Source organism: Alosa sapidissima, chromosome 3 (genome assembly GCF_018492685.1).
Source record: "Alosa sapidissima isolate fAloSap1 chromosome 3, fAloSap1.pri, whole genome shotgun sequence".
NCBI lineage: Eukaryota > Metazoa > Chordata > Actinopteri > Clupeiformes > Clupeidae > Alosa > Alosa sapidissima.
Window position 1 is genome coordinate 5,384,269 of NC_055959.1, and position 19,553 is coordinate 5,403,821.

General features: G+C 40.9%; 2 protein-coding genes across 2 annotated transcripts; both read left to right on the forward strand.

Annotated features, from left to right (window-relative positions):
- The first annotated feature begins 1,317 nt into the window (after positions 1-1,317).
- msl1a (MSL complex subunit 1a) lies at positions 1,318-10,601 on the forward strand. The gene is made up of 9 exons (XM_042085855.1): positions 1,318-1,348; positions 2,283-3,048; positions 3,460-3,668; positions 4,707-5,023; positions 6,728-6,792; positions 7,476-7,543; positions 9,169-9,293; positions 9,506-9,578; positions 9,742-10,601. The coding sequence occupies exons 2-9, from the start codon at positions 2,392-2,394 to the stop codon at positions 9,845-9,847; spliced, it is 1,620 nt and encodes a 539-aa protein (XP_041941789.1). The 5' UTR covers positions 1,318-1,348; positions 2,283-2,391; the 3' UTR covers positions 9,848-10,601.
- Positions 10,602-12,036: 1,435 nt separating this feature from the next.
- On the forward strand, positions 12,037-13,638 carry LOC121706102 (extracellular matrix protein 1-like). The gene is made up of 3 exons (XM_042087569.1): positions 12,037-12,266; positions 12,417-12,637; positions 13,132-13,638. The coding sequence occupies exons 1-3, from the start codon at positions 12,194-12,196 to the stop codon at positions 13,372-13,374; spliced, it is 537 nt and encodes a 178-aa protein (XP_041943503.1). The 5' UTR covers positions 12,037-12,193; the 3' UTR covers positions 13,375-13,638.
- Positions 13,639-19,553: the final 5,915 nt, after the last annotated feature.

Genomic DNA, 19,553 nt, shown 5'->3' on the forward strand with positions numbered 1-19,553 from the left:
TTAGGCTAATTAGTACTGGCTCTGGGTCAATTATGAGGACTTTTATTGACTAGTCTAACTCATATTAGCAACATTGCTGCCTGGCATCATTAAGAAAAAATAACAATATGTATAAGCCAGAAATGAAAACTTGGAACAAGAATGGGCTTTCAAGGGAATCCATGAAATGTGCCCAAAATTGAGAGAGATTTAAACCAACTGTCTCCTCTAGTGCCGATCTATGCGATAGGCCAGGGGTCTCAAACTCAAATGAGCTGGGGGCCACTTCGGCCAACGTCATCTGACTGGAGGGCCACGTCAGTGTTGAAGAATAATACAAAAAATAACGGCTATTTCTGAAAATTCTGGAAAAAAAAATTCAAATACTACACAAAACTGCAAAGAGAAAGTGCAAATCTTTTTGTCTCTTTTTAGACACCTGTGCTAACAACCTTAGCTTATAAATAAAATAATGACAAAATAAATATTAATACAAATTCTAAAAAACAAAAAGCATAAAAACAGGTATGTGTGTGTTTCACTCCAATAAAAATATTTTCTTCTCATAACTTATTTAAACCTGCATGGAAAACTTTAGGCACCAGGGTTAAGAAAACAACACCATTGGATTTTGACATAAAAAATTCAAAAGGCTTGAAAGTGGTCTTTGTAAGGCTTTGCAAGGCTTGCTAGGCTTTGCAAGGCAAGTCCTACTGTGAATCTTTGAGTATAAAAATAAGTTTATGAAGGGGGTAAATGTATTTAATTGGGGCAGCCGTGGCCTACTGGTTAACACTTCGGAATTGTAACCGGAGGGTTGCCAGTTCGAACCCCGACCAGTAGGCACGGCTGTTGTTGCAGGCAGCTCACTGTTGCACCAATTGAGCCTAGTCAAATTGACAAATGTCATCATATAGGATAACACATTTCCTGTCTGTAACAGCCTATATGCATTTGGCTGCATGGTTGTGACATGCGTTAGGCCTATCCTTCATTGCAACAAACCTGCCACTTAAGTCTCTTTCCTCTTTGGTAGCCTATCTTCATATTTAAAGCAGGAACAGACGGTGGACTTTCGGGTCACGTCAGGCCAAGCCATTCTTTTAATGTTTGAAACTAAGCATTGGTTTCTTTCACTGTATATATTTCACTTTTATGGTGGCAGAACAATTTTCTGCCATAGCTTAGGCTACATTAAAGTTAAAACCACTTCAAATCTATGATTGAGCAGAAACTACCTTTGAATCTGTTGGGACCATAGACAGTGGTTGGGACTGAAGATCAGATCCCCTTCAAATGGGAGGGTTTGACGCATGCGCAGTACATTGTGTTTTAAAGAAAATCCGAAACTAGGGCATGACGGAGATAGGTGAGTTCGGGCGGGGACGGGGTAAATTTAAATAGGGCTTCAAACAAAATACTATGATGCTTTAAACAACCAAATAATTGTCTTTACTCGTAATTGCCTTGTCAAAATATTGCAAATTCTAAAATGGCGCCACTATGAGCCCTTTACTGCAAAAGAAGCACTGCTAAGACTGTCATTGTTTTGCTGTAGATCTAAAATGGAGGACGCAGGACTAGCAAGCAGGTTGCAGCAGGAGATGTTTTATGTGCCAGATAGAACCAGCAAATAGTCGTCATGTAATATGCAGGCTATGCTGTTTAACTGCACCCTTTTACTTTCTAATTATCGTTAGCCACTTTGTTGCAGTAGCCGACCAGAAAACGTCAGCTGCGAGTTAATGCTCACGCTGCAGTGGGTTAAATTAACTTAAAAGCGTCTTCAAGTCAGATTATGTTAGCTATCATAATTGACTAAGTCAAGCTTTGTCTCATAAGGTTAGCACTGAATGACTTATCATGCATTGCCTAGACTTTGTTAGGATGCTTTGAAGTCCGACTTCCTGGTGGGAGTTAAACGTTGACGTTGTTAGCCGTGGAAGCAGTCCAACCAAACGTGATGTAGTAAACTTGACACATAGGTATTTAAGGGGCTTATGGTGTACTGAAAACACATATATTTCAGGCCGGTGCAACATTGTGGTGTTATTGAGAACAACAGTGTTTATAGAGATCACTTCAACGTCAAGTACGATTGTTTTGATTTCGGCCAACCCGCCCCTATCCATTGCGTCATCACGTCTCCTCCGAAATCCGAGGTGACATCAGAAGCGACGCGTTTCGACCATAGACAGGAGAGCATTCTTATATGTCATTGGACTGAAACACTGTTGGAGCATGTTTTGTCTCCTCTGACTACTGATAATAAAATGTTGCCTTTTAAAAAAAAATCTCTACAGGTATGGAAATGGACCCCGGAGGGGGTGTACTTGCATCCAGTGATTTTCTGCCTCCCTCTCAAGTCCAACCAGGGTGCTCAGGGTGGTGAGCAGGTGTGTTGTGTTGACTATGAGATCCACTCTGTTAACAAGTGGAGGGCTTCATCTGGACACAGGAGCACTTGACCTTGGCCTTACCAAAGCAGTAGTCCAAGATTTCCTTGCAGGCCAGGAAGAAGACACTCGCCACTTCATCCACACTCTCCCCAATCTGATTGGCACCTTTCAGCACACTAGTGGGCCGGTCCTCCGTAACAAGAACAGGGGCCCCGCCCGAACGTTTGCGTGCAGGCCAGGGCAGTCCCCTGCTTTTGGGGAAGGGCACGTTGGACTTGTGGGAAGTGTCGGGGCCCTGACTCCCACCTGCAAGCAGATGGGGGGCGAGGGAATCCTAGTGAAAAGCAAATCACTATTCGGACACGCCAACAAGAGTATGGGTAAGATGGACCCTGTGGTGTCGAACGGTAGCAAGCAGCCACGGGAGGCGGACGATGTTCAGGGCGCCGTGGGTTTGGGGGAGCTTCTGGGGGGGCTACCGATGCCCTCACCTGAGCCGTGCCCCGAGGGTAAGAGGAGGAACGTCCGCAAGGGGCCAAACCATGGCGCAGCGCAGACCAACTGCATCCGGCAGATCCTGCTACTGCAACTGGAGCTCATCGAACAGCAGCAACAGCAGCTGCAGTCCAAGAACCACGAGATCGACGACCTCAAGGCGGAAAAGGAGATGGTGCGTTTGCTAACAAGGTTCCTGTGAACCATGTTGTGCAGTACAGATTTAAATATTTACAGCCTTTCAAGATTAATATAAACAGTACATAAACATTACTATACCATGACATTCTGCAATATTTTGAAACAGTTTTGATGATAAAACTACTATAAGCAGCATGCAAATTGTTGATCTGTACATTCACAAACCCAAATTTGTACAGGGTCTGAGGAGTGAATTTATGTTTTCACTATTTATTGCTCTATGAGTAGAACCCCCTAAACACACACACACTTGCATATTCTGCAATAATATTACATGCGTTAGAATATCTACTTGCATAGTTCTTAATAATATTATTTGTCATGACTAATAGTCAAATGTGTCAGTCCTTGCCATATGCATCACCTCTGCTCTACTCTGCTGCAGTTGATCGCACGTATCGACCGCATGGAGCGGAGGTTGCAGCAGACTGTGAAGAAGGCCGCGCCACGCACCCCCCAGACGTCGTCTACAGCCACGAGGCGGAAAGAGCCGGAACCCCTGTCTGAGACAGCGCAAGGCCCAGGGCTGTCCCAGAGAGGGCTGCACACCCCCAAACAGCCATATTTTGGCCGGGGCGGCAAGGGCCATAAAAGGTGAAGAAAGCCAATTTCAATTTAGGGTTATTGTACAAATGGTATTTTGTTCACTGCCATATAACATGACCATAGAATTAGGGTTAAGATATTGGTGTTAAATCTGTTAATACTGCAGCCTGGATTTGTCTACCTATAGACTCCAATCTGTGGTTCTGCCCTACACAACATATGCACAATAAAACAAAACTCTAATTATGTCCTTTAAGTCCTTTTTTATTTATTTGAATTGTACCAGTTTAAAACACTCCCAAGCCAAGAGTTAAGAGAACATTACATAAGACTGTATAGTTTGAATTTAAACATATAAAATAAACTAATTAGTAGGTCACAACAACCTCAATTTTATGTCGAAAATTTATCGAAATGACATCACAATCTCAAACTTCAAAATCAAAGGTAGAATTGATGATGCAGCCACACCCCCAATGTCACATCCAGCAGGCATGCCAAGAGGGGGAAAAAACACACGTCTTGAAGTGCGGCGCATCAACATTATCTCCTCAAACTAAAATACACATCAACTGAACAGGAACCCCTCCTGCTTCTCTGAAATCACGGGTGTGGAAATATTTTGAGGTTCATTCATGTCAGTTAACACTAACTTAGGCTATTCAACTTTGCAATTAAAATTATAGATGGAGTACAAAATTACTTAGGCATTATTATTAGGCATAAAACGCACATTAACAGTGTAATATTCTGTATGCCAACATTGTGCCTCTTCAGAGTGTGCTATGAAAATCAAATTATCATTCAGTGTTATGTTCATGTCTATGTTTGTGTCAGTAGCTCGCAGTAGGAATGGTTCCATTCAAAATGAAATCCCCCCCAAAACATAACTGGAAATAAGGCTAAAAAGTAAACAACATAAGAAATGCATTAATAGTAATATAATGTTAAAAAAAGATGGAGAAAGAAAATCTAATCGAATCATGACTTTCGAAAGTTAAATCGAATCGAGGATTTGGAGAATTGTGACGCCCTACTAATTAGGTTATCGCCTGTTGTCTAACCCCCACCCTCTACTTCCTGTAGACGCTTCCTATGTCAAGAGCCCCGAGTTGGCCGGTCTCGCCGCGGCGGAGGCCCCCGCTCCCCTCCCCAGAGAGTCGTTGTCTTCAAAGAGAAGGAGGATGAGGGGGATTACGACGAAGAGGAAGAGGATACGGTGCGGGAAGACTTCAGCCTCCAGAGCTCACCCAGCACAGGGGAGGACGTGGCGTCAGCGAAGCTGATGCAAGAGCTCCCCTACCTGGCCACCACCGACATGTACCTGTGCTGCTGGCAGCCGCCACCCACCTCCAACTCACCCTGGCGTGACCCCTCTCCCACCCAAGATGACATGGTGGACGGTGGGTGTCCATGACAATGATCTGACCTACCTCACCTACATGTTAACAATCCCCACCTTACAGAAGGCAAGCTTTAAAGGAGAATTCCGGTGATTTTCCACATAGATCTTTGTTTCTCGAGATCACCGAGTACTGTTGGCACGAAAAAAAATAAATAAAACAATTGGTTCCACCTAGCTCGAGTTGCTGCAGCTACACTCTGGGGGCATGTTCATGAGAAATCACCTCGAGAAATAGAGATCTATGTGAAAAATCGCCGGAATTCTCCTTTAACAACCTTCACCTTACAGAAGGTCTGCTTTAACTTATCAGCCTGCCAATACTTTTCCCTGATAATCACTGTACTTGTTTTGGTCTGCAAGGTCACCACAGGACAATTGTTTTTTATGGATTAATAGGGTGGAGTCTGCCGGAAATGAGCGTAGTTCAGAACACAAATTAACCTTATCTAATCTTCAGCCTATAATTTAGGTTAAACGTTAACCTTACACTGTTCTACCATGGCTCATTTTGATCAAAAGACACATGTCCCCTACACACGCTGGGGTTTCTAGACCATATCCTAGTGAAATCTTAGCATAGCTATAATCTGGTCCATACTTCAAACTCACTCAAACTCGTGAAGTTGGAAACATAATATATTGCCTCAATAATAATCAATTAATTATCATTAAAGGTTATGATAGTTAACTGCTCTATTTGGAGTCTTGCTGTGTGTGTGTGTGTGTATGTATGTATTAAGACTATGCAAACATTCAGTTTCACAAAAACACACAGAAACAGTTCTATAAAATCTAATTTGTCCAGGCATGGCTCCAAACCCTCATCATTATGTAATACCGGAGTGGACATTGATCAATCTGTAACCTATCCAGTATTCATTTTGTTATCATGCCCAACTGGGTAAACAAGCCAACAGCTGTTGCTTGTTGATTTCAGCAGTTGAGAGGAAGTACAGTATTTCCTCTGAACATTTCCAAATCTTTGTGCACTGCATCAGGTACCTAAATGTCCTGTCTGTTGTTTAACTGACCTGTCCTGCTGATCTCTGACTAACCTGTCCTGCTGCTCTCTAACGGACTTGTCCTCCTGCTCTCTGACTGACCTGTCCTGCTGCTCTCTTATGGCCTATGCAGACTACACGATTTTGCCACGATTTTGTCATAGCCGACAACTTTCCAGTTTCATGCCTGAATATGAAAAGTCAGGAACGACGCAGAAGGAGTAACGCGTCTTCCACGACCCCACGACCAAAAGTCTGGCATGTTAGAATTTTTGGGGAATCTCCTACGACTCCCGTATTGACACTGACAGTATGACGACATGCCACGAGTAGGCTACGATGGGCTAGATGATCTTGTAATGAGGCTAATCTCCCGACCAAGATGTGGCAAGAATGTATGTTTCTATGATCGTCTAGTCTGACATGGTCAATCGTAAAAGACCATCGTGGAAGACAAAAAAAATTGTGTAATCTGCATAGGCCATAACTGACCTGTCCTGCTGCTCTGTGACTGACCTGTCCTGCTACCTGCTCTGTGACTGACCTGTCCTGCTGCTCTGTGACTGACCTGTCCTGCTACCTGCTCTGTGACTGACCTGTCCTGCTACCTGCTCTGTGACTGACCTGTCCTGCTGCTCTGTGACTGACCTGTCCTGCTGCTCTGTGACTGACCTGTCCTGCTACCTGCTCTGTGTGTGCAGTGCCCTCCTGGAGAGAGAACACGGTGGCTCCGCTGGGAGAGAAGGAAGCGGCTAACATCCCAGAGGTAAGCTGAGGAGCCAGAGATGAAGCTGGGATGTGCGCTAGAACCATATAATAAGAGAGTCACATTTACATTTATTTAGCTTAATTCATTTAGCAAACACGTTTATCCAAAGTGACTTATTATGTTAATTATGTTACAAGGGCTGTTCTCCCCAGAGCAACTCGGGGGTTAAGTGCCTTGCTCAAGGGCACAAAGGTGGAAGCCAGGAAATGAACCCACAATTTTCAGGCTACTGCATTCTAGCACAGCTCCTTAGCCACTGTGCTACCACCGCCCCAATGGAAGTCATATTTGCTAACGGTCATGGGGTTCATGGACTGCAGAATAAAAACATTTAAACAAACCTTTTCAATTGGTGTCAAACACGTGATTTAATGCAAAGTGATAAATAAAATATAAACACTGCAGTTCACTTTTAGAGCAATCCAGGATTTTATGAGGTTCGATAAATCCATTAAGGGATTTGATCAAATATTATTAAACTCAATCTGTTCTAATAGTAGTGTTGCTGTGTTTTTACATAGCTCTGACGCGCACTAGTAGTGTACCACACATTGACAATTGTAGCAGATATATTGTAGATTTATTTATTGTAGATGACATTTCACATCCTCTCACCCAATTGATCTAAATTCACCACTAAAGACTCACTGTTTTCCATTCCCATCCTGTGTCTCCCCCAGAGCCTGGAGGATACGGTGTTCCGGAAGCGACACATTAAGCTGGAGCTGGACGAGAAGAGGAGGAAGAGGTGAGTGCCTGGGCTCAGGGGCAGAGCCCTCACAGGGTGTGGCAGACAGTTTATATACAGTACCCTCCAGAATTATTGGCACCTCTGCTAAAGTTGACTAAAAACCTGTACAAAACATAATCTGTTGGTAATTTATTGTAATCTCACAATGAAAAAAATTAGGAAAAATACAACCTTGAAGGGAAGCAAATTTATTTTGAGAAAAAGGAAAATCTCATAAAGAAATAAATATTTTTAACCAAAACACTTCGCTCACAATTATTGGCACCCCTGAAAAATCTTATAAACAAAACCTAACAGAAGCATTTTCCTATCTAATTTAAATTTATTTAAGTTAATCAGAGTGTCTGTGGACTTTCAGAAGTAGTGTGTGTGTAAATATGTGTGTGTGTGTGTGTGTATGTATGTGTATATATATATATATATATATATATATATATATATATATATATATATATATATATATATGTATATATATATATGTGTGTGTATGTATATTAGGGCTGTGAATCGATTAAAATATCATTTTTGCTGTGAAAGTATTTTAAATATTTAAATTCAAATGAATCATTGAATAATCAGCATTAGTGACATTAAAGTTGAAAAACTCTTTTATTATTATTGTCACTGTTCAAATAATGGCCATAATAATCTATGATATGACCTAATATGCTGAGGAAATAAATTCAAAAGTGCTTCAGGAAGAAGTTTTTTTTCACATACAAGGCATTTCAGGCCACAGATATAACCTAGGGGACACAATGAAAATAAATTAACACTCCCCTCAATGTCAACACTATTTCTTTGCATTAATGTGCGACTTTAGAGTTGACAAACTCCGGTGATATGCAAATTCATTGCTGCAGACATTGCAGAGGACTTTATTTTAAACAATACTTTATATTTATCAACACCATCAGGCTGTTTTTTGAAAGTAAATGTTCCAATCAATGATCTAGGCAGCACATTTTCTTCTTTCTCCTTCATTTTATAGTCTAATGGTTACTGACTAGAACGGCTTGGGGTCAGAGGTCATACGGAATCGGTTAATCTGCACTATTTATTTTTTTTAATCGGTTATTTTTTCTCAAATTAATTAATCTAAATTAATCATTTATTTAGACAGCCCTAATGTATATATACTCTTTTGATCCCGTGAGGGAAATTTGGTAAAACACTGAATTAGTAAAACACCCTCAGCACACAGTGAACACACAGGTGAAGCATACACTAATCCCGACGCAGTGAGCTGCCTGCAACAGCGGCGCTCGGGGAGCAGTGAGGGGTTAGGTGCCTTGCTAAAGGGCACTTCAGCTTCCTACTGGTCAGGGTTCGAATCAGCAAGCCTCCGGTTACAAGTCCGAAGCCCTAACCAGTAGGCCACGGCTGCCCCAAACAGCTTGACAGCCAGGACAGTGATGACTTTCTTTAGCTCCATCAGCTCAAGGGGATAAGGTGCAGAAAAATGCTTCTGCACCAATTACTCGTCAGATTTAACAATAAGGAAATAATCTGATATGGACATTTTTGATTTTCTTGTTTTTGAAGTCACTTCAGTGTCTACTTTCAGCTTTTAAAATCCTTACTCCTGCCCCATGTATCTACCCCCTGCCCTCCTCTGATAGATGGGACATCCAGCGCATCCGTGAGCAGCGCATCTTCCAGCGGCTGCAGCAGCGCATGAACAAGAAGAAGGCCATCCCTGAGCCCGAGTCCCACTTGCTGTCCTTCTACCCCGAAGCCGAGGACGGTACGGACCCGCAGGCGAGGCTCAGGCTTCTCGGACCTGTGCTGATTTCCACAGCAAAATGTCAAAAGTCAGACAATCGTTGTTAGCAGAGACATTCTTTCAACAAAAGTCAGATGATTGTAGTTAGCAGAGGCCTTCGTTTGGGGGGGGGGGGGGGGGGGCGGGTTGTAGTTTCTCTTCTTTCTTCTGATTTAGTTTTTCTTGCATTTCAGTTGAATCCATCATGATCACACCTTTCCTGCCAGTGGTGGCATTTGGTAGACCTCTGCCAAACATAAAACCACAGTAAGTGAAATAATGGGAAACAATTCATTTCTGTACAGTTTTTTTTAGCCCCGAAACGTATACATTTGAAGCAGTTGCAACAGGCTGATTTAATTTCATAATTACATCATTGTCCTAGTATATCTCCAGGTATGTTCAGCATGGTGTCTTCCTGTCTCCACAGGAACTTTGAACTCCCGTGGCTGGATGAACGTGAACGTGTCCGATGTCGGCCGGAGGTATCCGTCAAGAAGAAGAAAAAAACGCCCCATAGAATGTGCCGGAAGTGAGCCTTTCTCCAGAGCACCCTGACCCAATCAGACGAGAACCAGAGTGCTAGCTTCCCCCCACGTATAGAGGGAAAGCCTGTAATGGACTTAGTGAATGTAGAAGGGCTGGGAGTTTGTGTGGGGGGAGGCAGTAAGAAATGTATGACCAGCAGTGAACATTTGGAGGGAAAGGCGCAGGTTTTCCAGGTTCTGGGGAATGGAAAACAGTTCTCGCTGTCAAGAGCAGCACGTAGTGGAAGACAGAGAATCCCCTGCAGATCATTTGTGATGTTTCGGCCCTGTAAATCTGCCCCAAACTCAGCCTAACTGGAAGTACTTATGACAACACACAAACTACCCCAACTTGCTGAACTCTTATTGTAGAGGGACTTTCTTTTTTGTTCATCTTTTTGTTTTTCTTCAAACAGCGCAGAATGTATGTTTCAGTTCTTTGTTGGCAGTTTATCAAGCTTTTTGTGTCATCTATATGCCAGACCTACTCATCCACCTCTCTTAACAAGGGGGAACACATTGAGGACAGAGGAGTGAACAGGTTACAGTTCAAAAACCGTCATAAAAAGGTGGTATATTAAGATGTGTTAAATTCGTCTTGCTTCTCTACTTTAGTTGAGAGGGAATGTTCTGTTCAAATGTACAAAAAGATTGCTAATAATTTGTTGTAAAAAGAAGAGGAAATGTTATGTTATAAAAAAAAATATGTGAGAGCTATTCTTGTGAAGATATTCCAAAACATTAAACTTGTTAACAACTGAAATATAAGTTTTTGCTGTGCTCTGTTGCTTACAATTTGGCCAAAACCCACAGATTATGGATCGATGTGGTTTCATCATAAGTGCATAATGTGTGAATTGTATTCATTAAAACCTCATAATGTGTGATATGTGAATTAGCATCCACAGCAAAAACTCTGCTTGGCCAGGCCTTCACTTCCTCCTGCTAACAGGCAGTTCTCTGGTCCAGCACCACTTGGCAGTATAGGTTCTTAATGTCTGCAGGGAGATTCACATCCTGAGAGGAGCTGTGTATTTGAATCAGCCTTACTTACTGTACCAATTTTATTACACATGTTAAAAACATCATTAAAAATTAAGAATTTCTATAGCACATTTCATACACAGGGAAAATTCAATGTGCTTTACATAAACCAAAGCAAAGAATAGTAAATAAAAGCAGAATACAATATAGTTTAGAAAATAAAGTACATTGATAAAATAATTAAAACACATAATAACAAAATGCATTTGATCAGTTAACAGAAAGCTTCTGAAAACAGTTTGGTCTTAAATCTAGTTTTACATGTTTTATGTCATTCGTCAAAAAACCTGGGCCGCATGCAGCACAAAGCTGCTTCACCATGTATAAGTATATATACTCTTTTGATCCCGTGAGGGAAATTTGGTCTCTGCATTTATCCCAATCCGTGAATTAGTGAAACACACTCAGCACACAGTGAACACACAGTGAGGTAAAGCACACACTAATCCCAACACAGTGAGCTGCCTGCTACAGCGGCGCTCGGGGAGCAGTGAGGGGTTAGGTGCCTTGCTCAAGGGCACTTCAGCCGTTCCTACTGGTCGGGGTTCAAACCGGCAACCCTCCGGTTACCAGTCCAAAGCCCTAACCAGTAGGCCACAGCTGCAGGAGGTTTAACCTGAGAGGTCTGGAAGGTAAGTACTAAAGCATGTCTGATCACATAATTTGGACCTGCACAATTTAGTGATTTATAAACAAGCAGTAGTGCTTTAAAGGCAATTCTGTGAGTTACTGGAAGCCAGCACAGAGCTAAGTATCGGAGTAATATGGTTAGTTCTTTTAGCTGCTGCATTTTGTATAATCTGAAGCTGTTTGTTGATCTTTTTAGGAGGTCCTGTGATCAACCTAGCTGGAGATAAAAGCATGAATGAGTTTTTCTAAACCATATTTTGACATGAAACCTTGACAAAGCGATAAAAGCTGATGAATTGATTGGCTATTGAACTTTTTTGCAGGTATCAGGGACTGTATAGCTTGAATTGAAAACTATTGTGCTCATTTGGTAGTTCATCTTCTGTGCTCTCCAGCCACCTCCCCATCATCATCCTCCTCCTCATGCTCTTGTCCAGTAAGGGAAGTATCTCAAATTACAGAAAAGTGAAATGAAACTACTATTGCAACACCCCCAGCCAAATTACCTCTTTATAAACACAAAGACTCACTCTCAAAGAACATTCGAGATACTGTTTAATCAGACTCTGCACTGCATAGCCTACTTGTGACTACAACAGTTATTTTCTTGGAGTTGTGATTTTCTTGAACAGCATTAAGAGCAGAAGCTGTTGTAGTCTACACAACACAGTAAAACCGGCCATGGCGTTGACAAGGATTCTGGGACTGCTGTTGGTGCTGGCATTGTTTGAGTGTTTAGCAAGTGCAGCGGAAGGTAGGTCATATTCAGTTTTTTGTAGGGAGGAAGAGCTCCACTTTAATTCAGATCTATTGAGTCCTTATGTTTTGAACTTATACGGGCATGTTTGTGAACTGCAAACATTTTATATGTGTGTTTATTTGATTATTTGTCTGTTTCTGGCAGACTCTGTTGACTTCCCCCCCGGCTGCCCCACAGCTGAGAATATCCAAGAGATTTGTGGCCACAGTAAAACAAGGCCTCGGTACCCCAACCTCCCTAACCATGGCTACCTTCTACGTGAAGCAGACGTCATTCACCGCACTGAGGCCTGGTACAGCCAGCAGTGTTGCCAGGGAAACTGGGAACAGAACACGAAAAAGACAGTGTGCTGCGCTCAAAATGCAGTATGTAGATGCCACAATATAATACACACACACACTCACTCTCTCTCTCTCTCTCTCTCTCTCACACACACTCAGACATACACACACAGATATATGATTATGATTTGAATTCATTTTAATTTAATTAAGATTTTAGTTATGTGCAATTTGACCACTGCATTCTACATTTATTGCATAGCTGTGGGTGTTCTAACTTTCTTACTACAAAATGTGTCCAGCATTGACAAACAGTTGCTTCTAGCAAGGTGAAGGTATTGTCAAGTATGGCCAAAAGGAAGGTTGTTGCATCAGTGACATTCCAATCCATTTCTTCCTCTTCTATTTCTGACACTCTGTTTTTATTCTTTTTTTCTTTCTCCGAGTTTCACCAGCTCACCCCTCCCTCGCTCTCTCTCTCTCTCGCTCTCTCTCTCTCTCTCTCTCTCTTTCTCTCTCTCTCTCTCTCTCTCTCTCCCTCACACACACACACTAATGTGTTTTATTTCCCCTTGCAGTGGAAGAAGGCGCTGGCTCTGCTGTGTGAGGAGGAAGCAATGATCAAGACCAGGCAGCGCCAGTGTTGTCAGATAGAGGGAGCGGCCAGGTGGAGATGCTTCGACAGCATGGCGCCCAACCCCTCTTACCAAACCACCACCCCATACTCTGGGCCTGACGTCCTGCCCAAAGGTCCTGCTTTTAAGTTCCCCTGTACCTGTTCCGCAAAGGAACAGCATCATGCAGGGCAAAAAACAAATTGACATTTACAAACCGTATTTCCAATCTTTGTCACCATCGCTTACTATACTCCGCAGGGTCCATGGGCTCTAAGTGTTTTGCGACTGTCTGCTATTAAGTGCACTATAAAAATCAATCAGATTCGGTTGAATTGTCATCCGATCATCCTAATTGGCAATGTTTAGTACTGCTCAGTTTGCATACAGAAGATATTCACATATTTTTTACAATTACTATGAAAATCTTCTGTAGATCGTATTTTCATGAATAAAGTTTTTCTATCATCATCATGGCCATCGTTGTGTAACAAAGATGTTTCCCCCTGTGTACTATCACTGTTGTTCTTTGCTTGATGAAATGCATATAAAAGTCAAGATATTGATTTTAAGGTTTATTTGCAATAACTCCAGCTGATGGAGTTGTTTAGGGAGTAAGTTGCAGAGAAAAGTGCATTGAATCATGTATTTTGAACTAGGAGAGTGTGGATTTAGCATATTTCAATCAAATAATGGCCTACAGCTCCCTCCACATTATTGCCGTCCATTAAAATTAGAAGTAAAAGGAAGTATAAAAATGATATTTTTCACAATTTATCTTATTCTCATGCCATTATTGAAAAATATGAAGCGAAGGATCTGAGACCATTCCCCCTCACAGAATCTCTCCAAATGGTCCAGATTCCTGGGTCCTCTCTTGTGCATCTTCAGCTCATCAACTGGTTTTCCATGCTCAGATCAGGGGACTGAGATGGTGATGCAGGTGCTTGATTTTGTGTTCCGTAAACTATTTTTGTGTTGATCTTGAAACATGTTTTGGTCAATTAACCTGCTAGATGACCCATTTATGGCCCACTTTTATTGTTTTGGCAGAGATAGACTTTCTTTTATTTAAAATGTCCAGGTATGGAGCTAAGTTAGGCAAATATACATTTTCGCAAAGCAATCCCTAGTTACAAAGGGCAGCACACTTTCCCTTTATTTGAATCATATTCTCTTATTTGTACCATGTTGATGAATGACTTTGACCTCTGTAGCACTTTATTTTTTATACCTTAGTGAAACAGGAAGTCATGGATTGCCACTTGAAAGTTCAGAGACACACAGATTAATTTAAAGAAGTTGAATAAAATGGGAAAAGCTTCAGTTACATTTTTTTTGTGAGACTTTCTGTTGGTTGTCATTAGGTGTCCATGTTTAATTCTTAATTAGTTTTTTTTTACTCAGAGTAAACTTGCTACTCTACAAGGTTGGATAGAACTAGCTCTGAATCCTAGTGACAACCAACCAACTAAGCCAGTAATTTATATTAAACCACCCTCTGTAATCCAACTGTACTACTGTCTACACTGCACTATATCTTGTCCTGTCTATGCACCACCTGTCTATGCTTTTTATATCACATTGCACTTTTTTGCACTTCTGGTTAGACGCAAACTGCATTTTGTTGTCTTTGTCTATAAACATTTCATTGTTGTTTTCATTGTGAGAATAAGATAAATTGTGAAACATATAATTTGTATACCTCCTTTTAATAGTCATTTGAATGGGTGCCAATAAATGTGGAGGGAGCTGTATTATTTGGTTGAAAAATGCTAAATCTACACTTTCAGTTCACAATTTCCAATTGCAAAATACATGCTTCAACAGATGCATCCTAAATCAACAATAACTTCACTTTTTCTTTGATTTCAAAATGAAATGTTTCAACAGTCAGCTAAATTAAGCATTAAGTTCAATTTAGGGATGTCACACAAACCTCTGGGGCACAGTCCAATCTAATGCTAATAATAATAATTTGCTGCCAACAAGGCAACAGGAGCTAAAAATACTTAACTTATTTTTATTAACAAGAAACTTATTTACTGGGGCACAGCAGTTCAATGGGATACATGCCCCAATAAAATGGGTCCAGTGACGCCCCTGGTTGAATTTCCATTCTATCTTCCTAATTGCCTAATGTATGTTTAGCCCTTAAAGGTGTACCATCAATCTGGTGTGATGGGGATATTGGAAAATGAACGTTCTAAAGAATATCTGGGTTCATTGAATTCAACATTGAATTTTAGAACCTTGAATTGTTGCAGAACGGAATCTTATGTTCGAATGTTCAAAAACCCACACCTTTAAGGGTTAATATATGCTACAGTTCAGTTTGCAGACAGAAGATATTCACATGAGTAACAATTACTGTCTGCTGCCTGGAAATGCATAAATAAAAGAGTCTGTCCCTGCAAAAAGAATAAAAGTAGGCCATCTAGCAGGTTAATTGACCAAAACATGTTTCAAGATCAACACAAAAATGGTTTACTGAACACAAAATCAAGCTCCTGCATTACCATTTCAGTCCCCTGATCTAACCTGTTGAGGAGTACGGTCACAAATATGTAATCAGACGCAGCTGGGCCCCTGGGAGTACGATCACAAATGTGATTAGAACGTTTTCGAAAAACGTTCTATACCATGACGCAATAATTACCCTCACCATTACCTTACCATTACCCTCGCGTAGAATTCTAGAAGGAGCCAGGAAAATAATTCACTCTCTGGGGAACGGCATTGTCTTAAAGAATTCACTCCTCAACAGGCTAAACATGGAAAACCAGTGGGTGAAAGATGAGAATGCACAAGAGAGGACCCAGGAATCTGGATCATTTGGAGAGATTCTGTGAGGAGGAATGGTCTCAGATCCTTTGCTTCATATTCTCCAACTTCATAGGCTGTCATTACTACAATGGCAGATGTGTTTTTTGTTAGAAATATTTATTTTATTATGAAGTATTCTTTTCAAGAATCTGTTTCACTTCCAGATTGGGTTTTTCCTCATTGTTTTCATTGTGTGACTCAGATCTCAACTTTATTAGGGCCATTAAATGTAGAGTGCCGTACCTGTCTTTATTTACATAGCTAAAGCCGTGTGTAATGTTTAAACTGTATTGAGTACCTACTCAGAATATATTCTGACATCCTTTTTTTTTTATCATGTATTGCATTTAAACAATAAAATCATCAGCTTTTATTTCAGAGTGATGAAGATGCAATGTGTTTCTTTTCAGCTGCCGACAATATATCAGTGTGCATGACAGACCGTTCAGCATCAGCAACCAATCGAACCTACCAAAAAACTTAAAGGAAAAGCAATACACTTTTCTCCGCAACTTACTTCCTTGATCACCTCCATCAGCTGGAGTCATTGCAAACAAACCTAAAAATCAATGTCTTAAGTTTTATGCACTTCATCAAGCAAGGAACAACAGTGATACATATTACAAAGGGGAAAACAGCATTGGAAATTGTTACACAATGATGGCCATGATGATGTTGGAAAAAGTTTATTCATTTTCATGAAAAAATGGATAAAAGTTTCAGTTGAATTTTGTTTGTGACACTTTCTGTATAGGTTGTCATTGTCAATATTTATTTCTTGATGAGGTTTTCTTTATTCTCATAAACTTGCTTCTCTTAAAGGTTGTATATTTCATTATTGTTTTCATTGTGCGAATAAGATAAATTATACAAATATATACAGTATGTCAAAAAGCATCACCTCTTTTTACTCAGTATGGTGCCAATTAATGTGGAGGGAGTTGTATTATTTGGTTGAAAAATGCTAAATCTACACTTTCAGTTCACATTCTCATATTGCAAAATACATGCTTTAACAGATGCATCCTAAATCAACAACCACTTCACTTTTCTTTTGATTGCAAAATCAACTGTCTCAACAGAACAACACTGCATGAATCACTCAATTTGGGTTATCATCTAGTGATATCCATGAAGCGAGACAAAAAGTAAGAAAGAAACGTATGGCTAATTTGGATCATGGACAGGATGCAATGACACTGATTCACCTGTATCACATCCCTGCATTATCTTATACAAATATTCAATTAAAACTGAAGAAACAACTGGTGGGGAGATATACCTAAATCAAGGGACAAAATAGAGAGACATTAGATTTAGAACAAAATGAATGCAGGTGTAAAGTTACCCTGCCTTTTCTAATCAATCTAGGTCAGACAAAATGTTCTCAATAGCATCAATCAATGCTATTACGGAGAGTATCAGAGCCATTTAGAGCTAATAGCCTACGGCTCTGAATATTATAGAGCAGTGCTGCCACCTGGTGACAAACCAAAGAAAATATTGTAACTCCCTAATTATCCAAGGCCAACTAAACCACCAGCATTATATGTAGCATATTTTAGCCAATATCTAGCAAAGGCAAAGTAACATGGATGCAACATGATAATTTAAACATGATGGGCTCATATATAAATACCCAGCACTTCAAAAGAAACACATCAGTTAAGCTTAATATTCAGTTTCCTTCTTTACCTTGAACACTTTTCACTGCATAAGTATAATATACACTTTTGATCCCGTGAGGGAAATTTTGGTCTCTGCATTTATCCCAATCTGTGAATTAGTGAAGCACACAATGAACACACAGTGAGGTGAAGCACACACTAATCCCGACGCAGAGAGCTGCCTGCTACAGCGGTGCTCGGGGAGGGGTTAGGTGCCTTCAGCCATTCCTACTGGTCGGGGTTCGAACCGGCAACCCTCCGGTTACAAGTCCGAAGCGCTAACCAGTAGGCCACAGCTGCCCCCCTGTTGCATGTGAATACTATATTCTGAATAAATAAATCGGTTATTACATGAACCTTTATTTCACCAAGATGCCAGATGTTTTGCTCTGCACACTACTGAGTCCTCAGCTTTCACCAGACCAAGCTCAATCAATCTTATAAGATTGAACATTGGTCTGGGGAGTCCGCTATGTATTTTCTACTCCACAAGAGGCGTGATCAACGGGCATACAGTAGTTAAAATGACTATGTAGACGAAAACTCCAGGCTCTCCCGCTATGGTCATCGTTTTAAACCTGCCAATAGGTGGATAAACCAGCTTATGATTGGTCCCAGGTTTCCAGCCTGAGCTGCAGGGCGAAAAAGAAATCGCAAAAACTAGGCTTGGCCTATCTATCTAGATAGATAGATAGATAGATAGATAGATACTTTATTGATCCCCAAAGGGAAATTCAAGGTCTCAGTAACATACAGATATCACAGCAGAAAAAGTAATAAAAGTATATAATATAAAAAACACAACTAAGCAATAAGGACAGTAGAAGATAAAGAATATACTAAAATACAAATTATACTAAATAACACTAAATCTAAATCAAGTCTAAAACAGTATCCACATAGTGTGCTTAGGGGTGATTAAGCATGAGGCGCTTGCAATGACTGAGGCAGGGACTGAGCCTGTGATTCTCTGTGCATAGTAAGGTAAGGTGCTCTGTGAGAGTGAGTGTCATGGTGATGGTGCAAATGAGTAAGTCCAACAGTGCAACAGTGAAAGAATAAAGTCTAGAGACCGGCATAAAATAAATAAGAGAGTAGACAAAGTAATATTAAAAAAAACTATAGAAAAACTATATCAGTGCAAGAATGGGTTGACGTAATAGGGTTACAGCCATTATACAAGTATTGATTATAAAGCATTAAGTATTAAGTATAGGTATAAGTGTGGCCACAATCCAGCTGTGGGATGGAGGGAGAGGTTATGCATAACATGTGCTAATATAGCATGCAAACAGTGAAGCAGTAAGACAGTGGTAAAAGTGACTAGTGGACACAGTACACAAACATGGAGAGGGTGGAGAGGCAGACAGACTATGCAGAGAAGTCTCTCCTCTTCCCTTAAGTGAAGCATCGAACAGTTCAATGGCCCTGCGGACAAATGACTTCCTCAGTCTGTCTGTTGTGAAAGGCAGTGAGCGAAGTCTCCAGCTGATCAAGCTCTTCTGCTTTGTAATAGTGCTGTGGAGTGGATAACACTCATTGTCCAAAATGTTGATTAGTTTGTTCCGGGTCCTTTCATCAAATATTGAAGTGATGCACTCCAGTTCAGCTCCCACTACAGAGCCAGCTTTCCTTACCAGCCTGTCAAGTCGCCCAGCATCCTTCTTCTTTGTGCTTCCTCCTCAGCATACCACTGCATAGAAGAGGACGCTGGCAACAACAGACTGGTAGAACATCTTGAGGAGCTTGCTGCACACATAAGTATAAGTAAGTATAAGTATAAATACTCTTTTGATCCCGTGAGGGAAATTTGGTCTCTGCATTTATCCCAATCCGTGAATTAGTGAAACACACTCAGCACACAGTGAACACGCAGTGAGGTGAAGCACACTA

Excerpts from the sequence above, each read along its gene's own strand:
- msl1a (XM_042085855.1), top strand. The coding sequence starts at position 2,392 with ATGAGATCCACTCTGTTAACAAGTGGAGGGCTTCATCTGGACACAGGA. Across the intron at positions 7,544-9,168 it reads GACGAGAAGAGGAGGAAGAG|ATGGGACATCCAGCGCATCC; the intron begins GTGAGTGCCTGG and ends CTCCTCTGATAG. Across the intron at positions 9,294-9,505 it reads CTACCCCGAAGCCGAGGACG|TTGAATCCATCATGATCACA; the intron begins GTACGGACCCGC and ends CTTGCATTTCAG.
- LOC121706102 (XM_042087569.1), top strand. The coding sequence starts at position 12,194 with ATGGCGTTGACAAGGATTCTGGGACTGCTGTTGGTGCTGGCATTGTTT. Across the intron at positions 12,267-12,416 it reads TTTAGCAAGTGCAGCGGAAG|ACTCTGTTGACTTCCCCCCC; the intron begins GTAGGTCATATT and ends TGTTTCTGGCAG. Across the intron at positions 12,638-13,131 it reads TGTGCTGCGCTCAAAATGCA|TGGAAGAAGGCGCTGGCTCT; the intron begins GTATGTAGATGC and ends TTCCCCTTGCAG.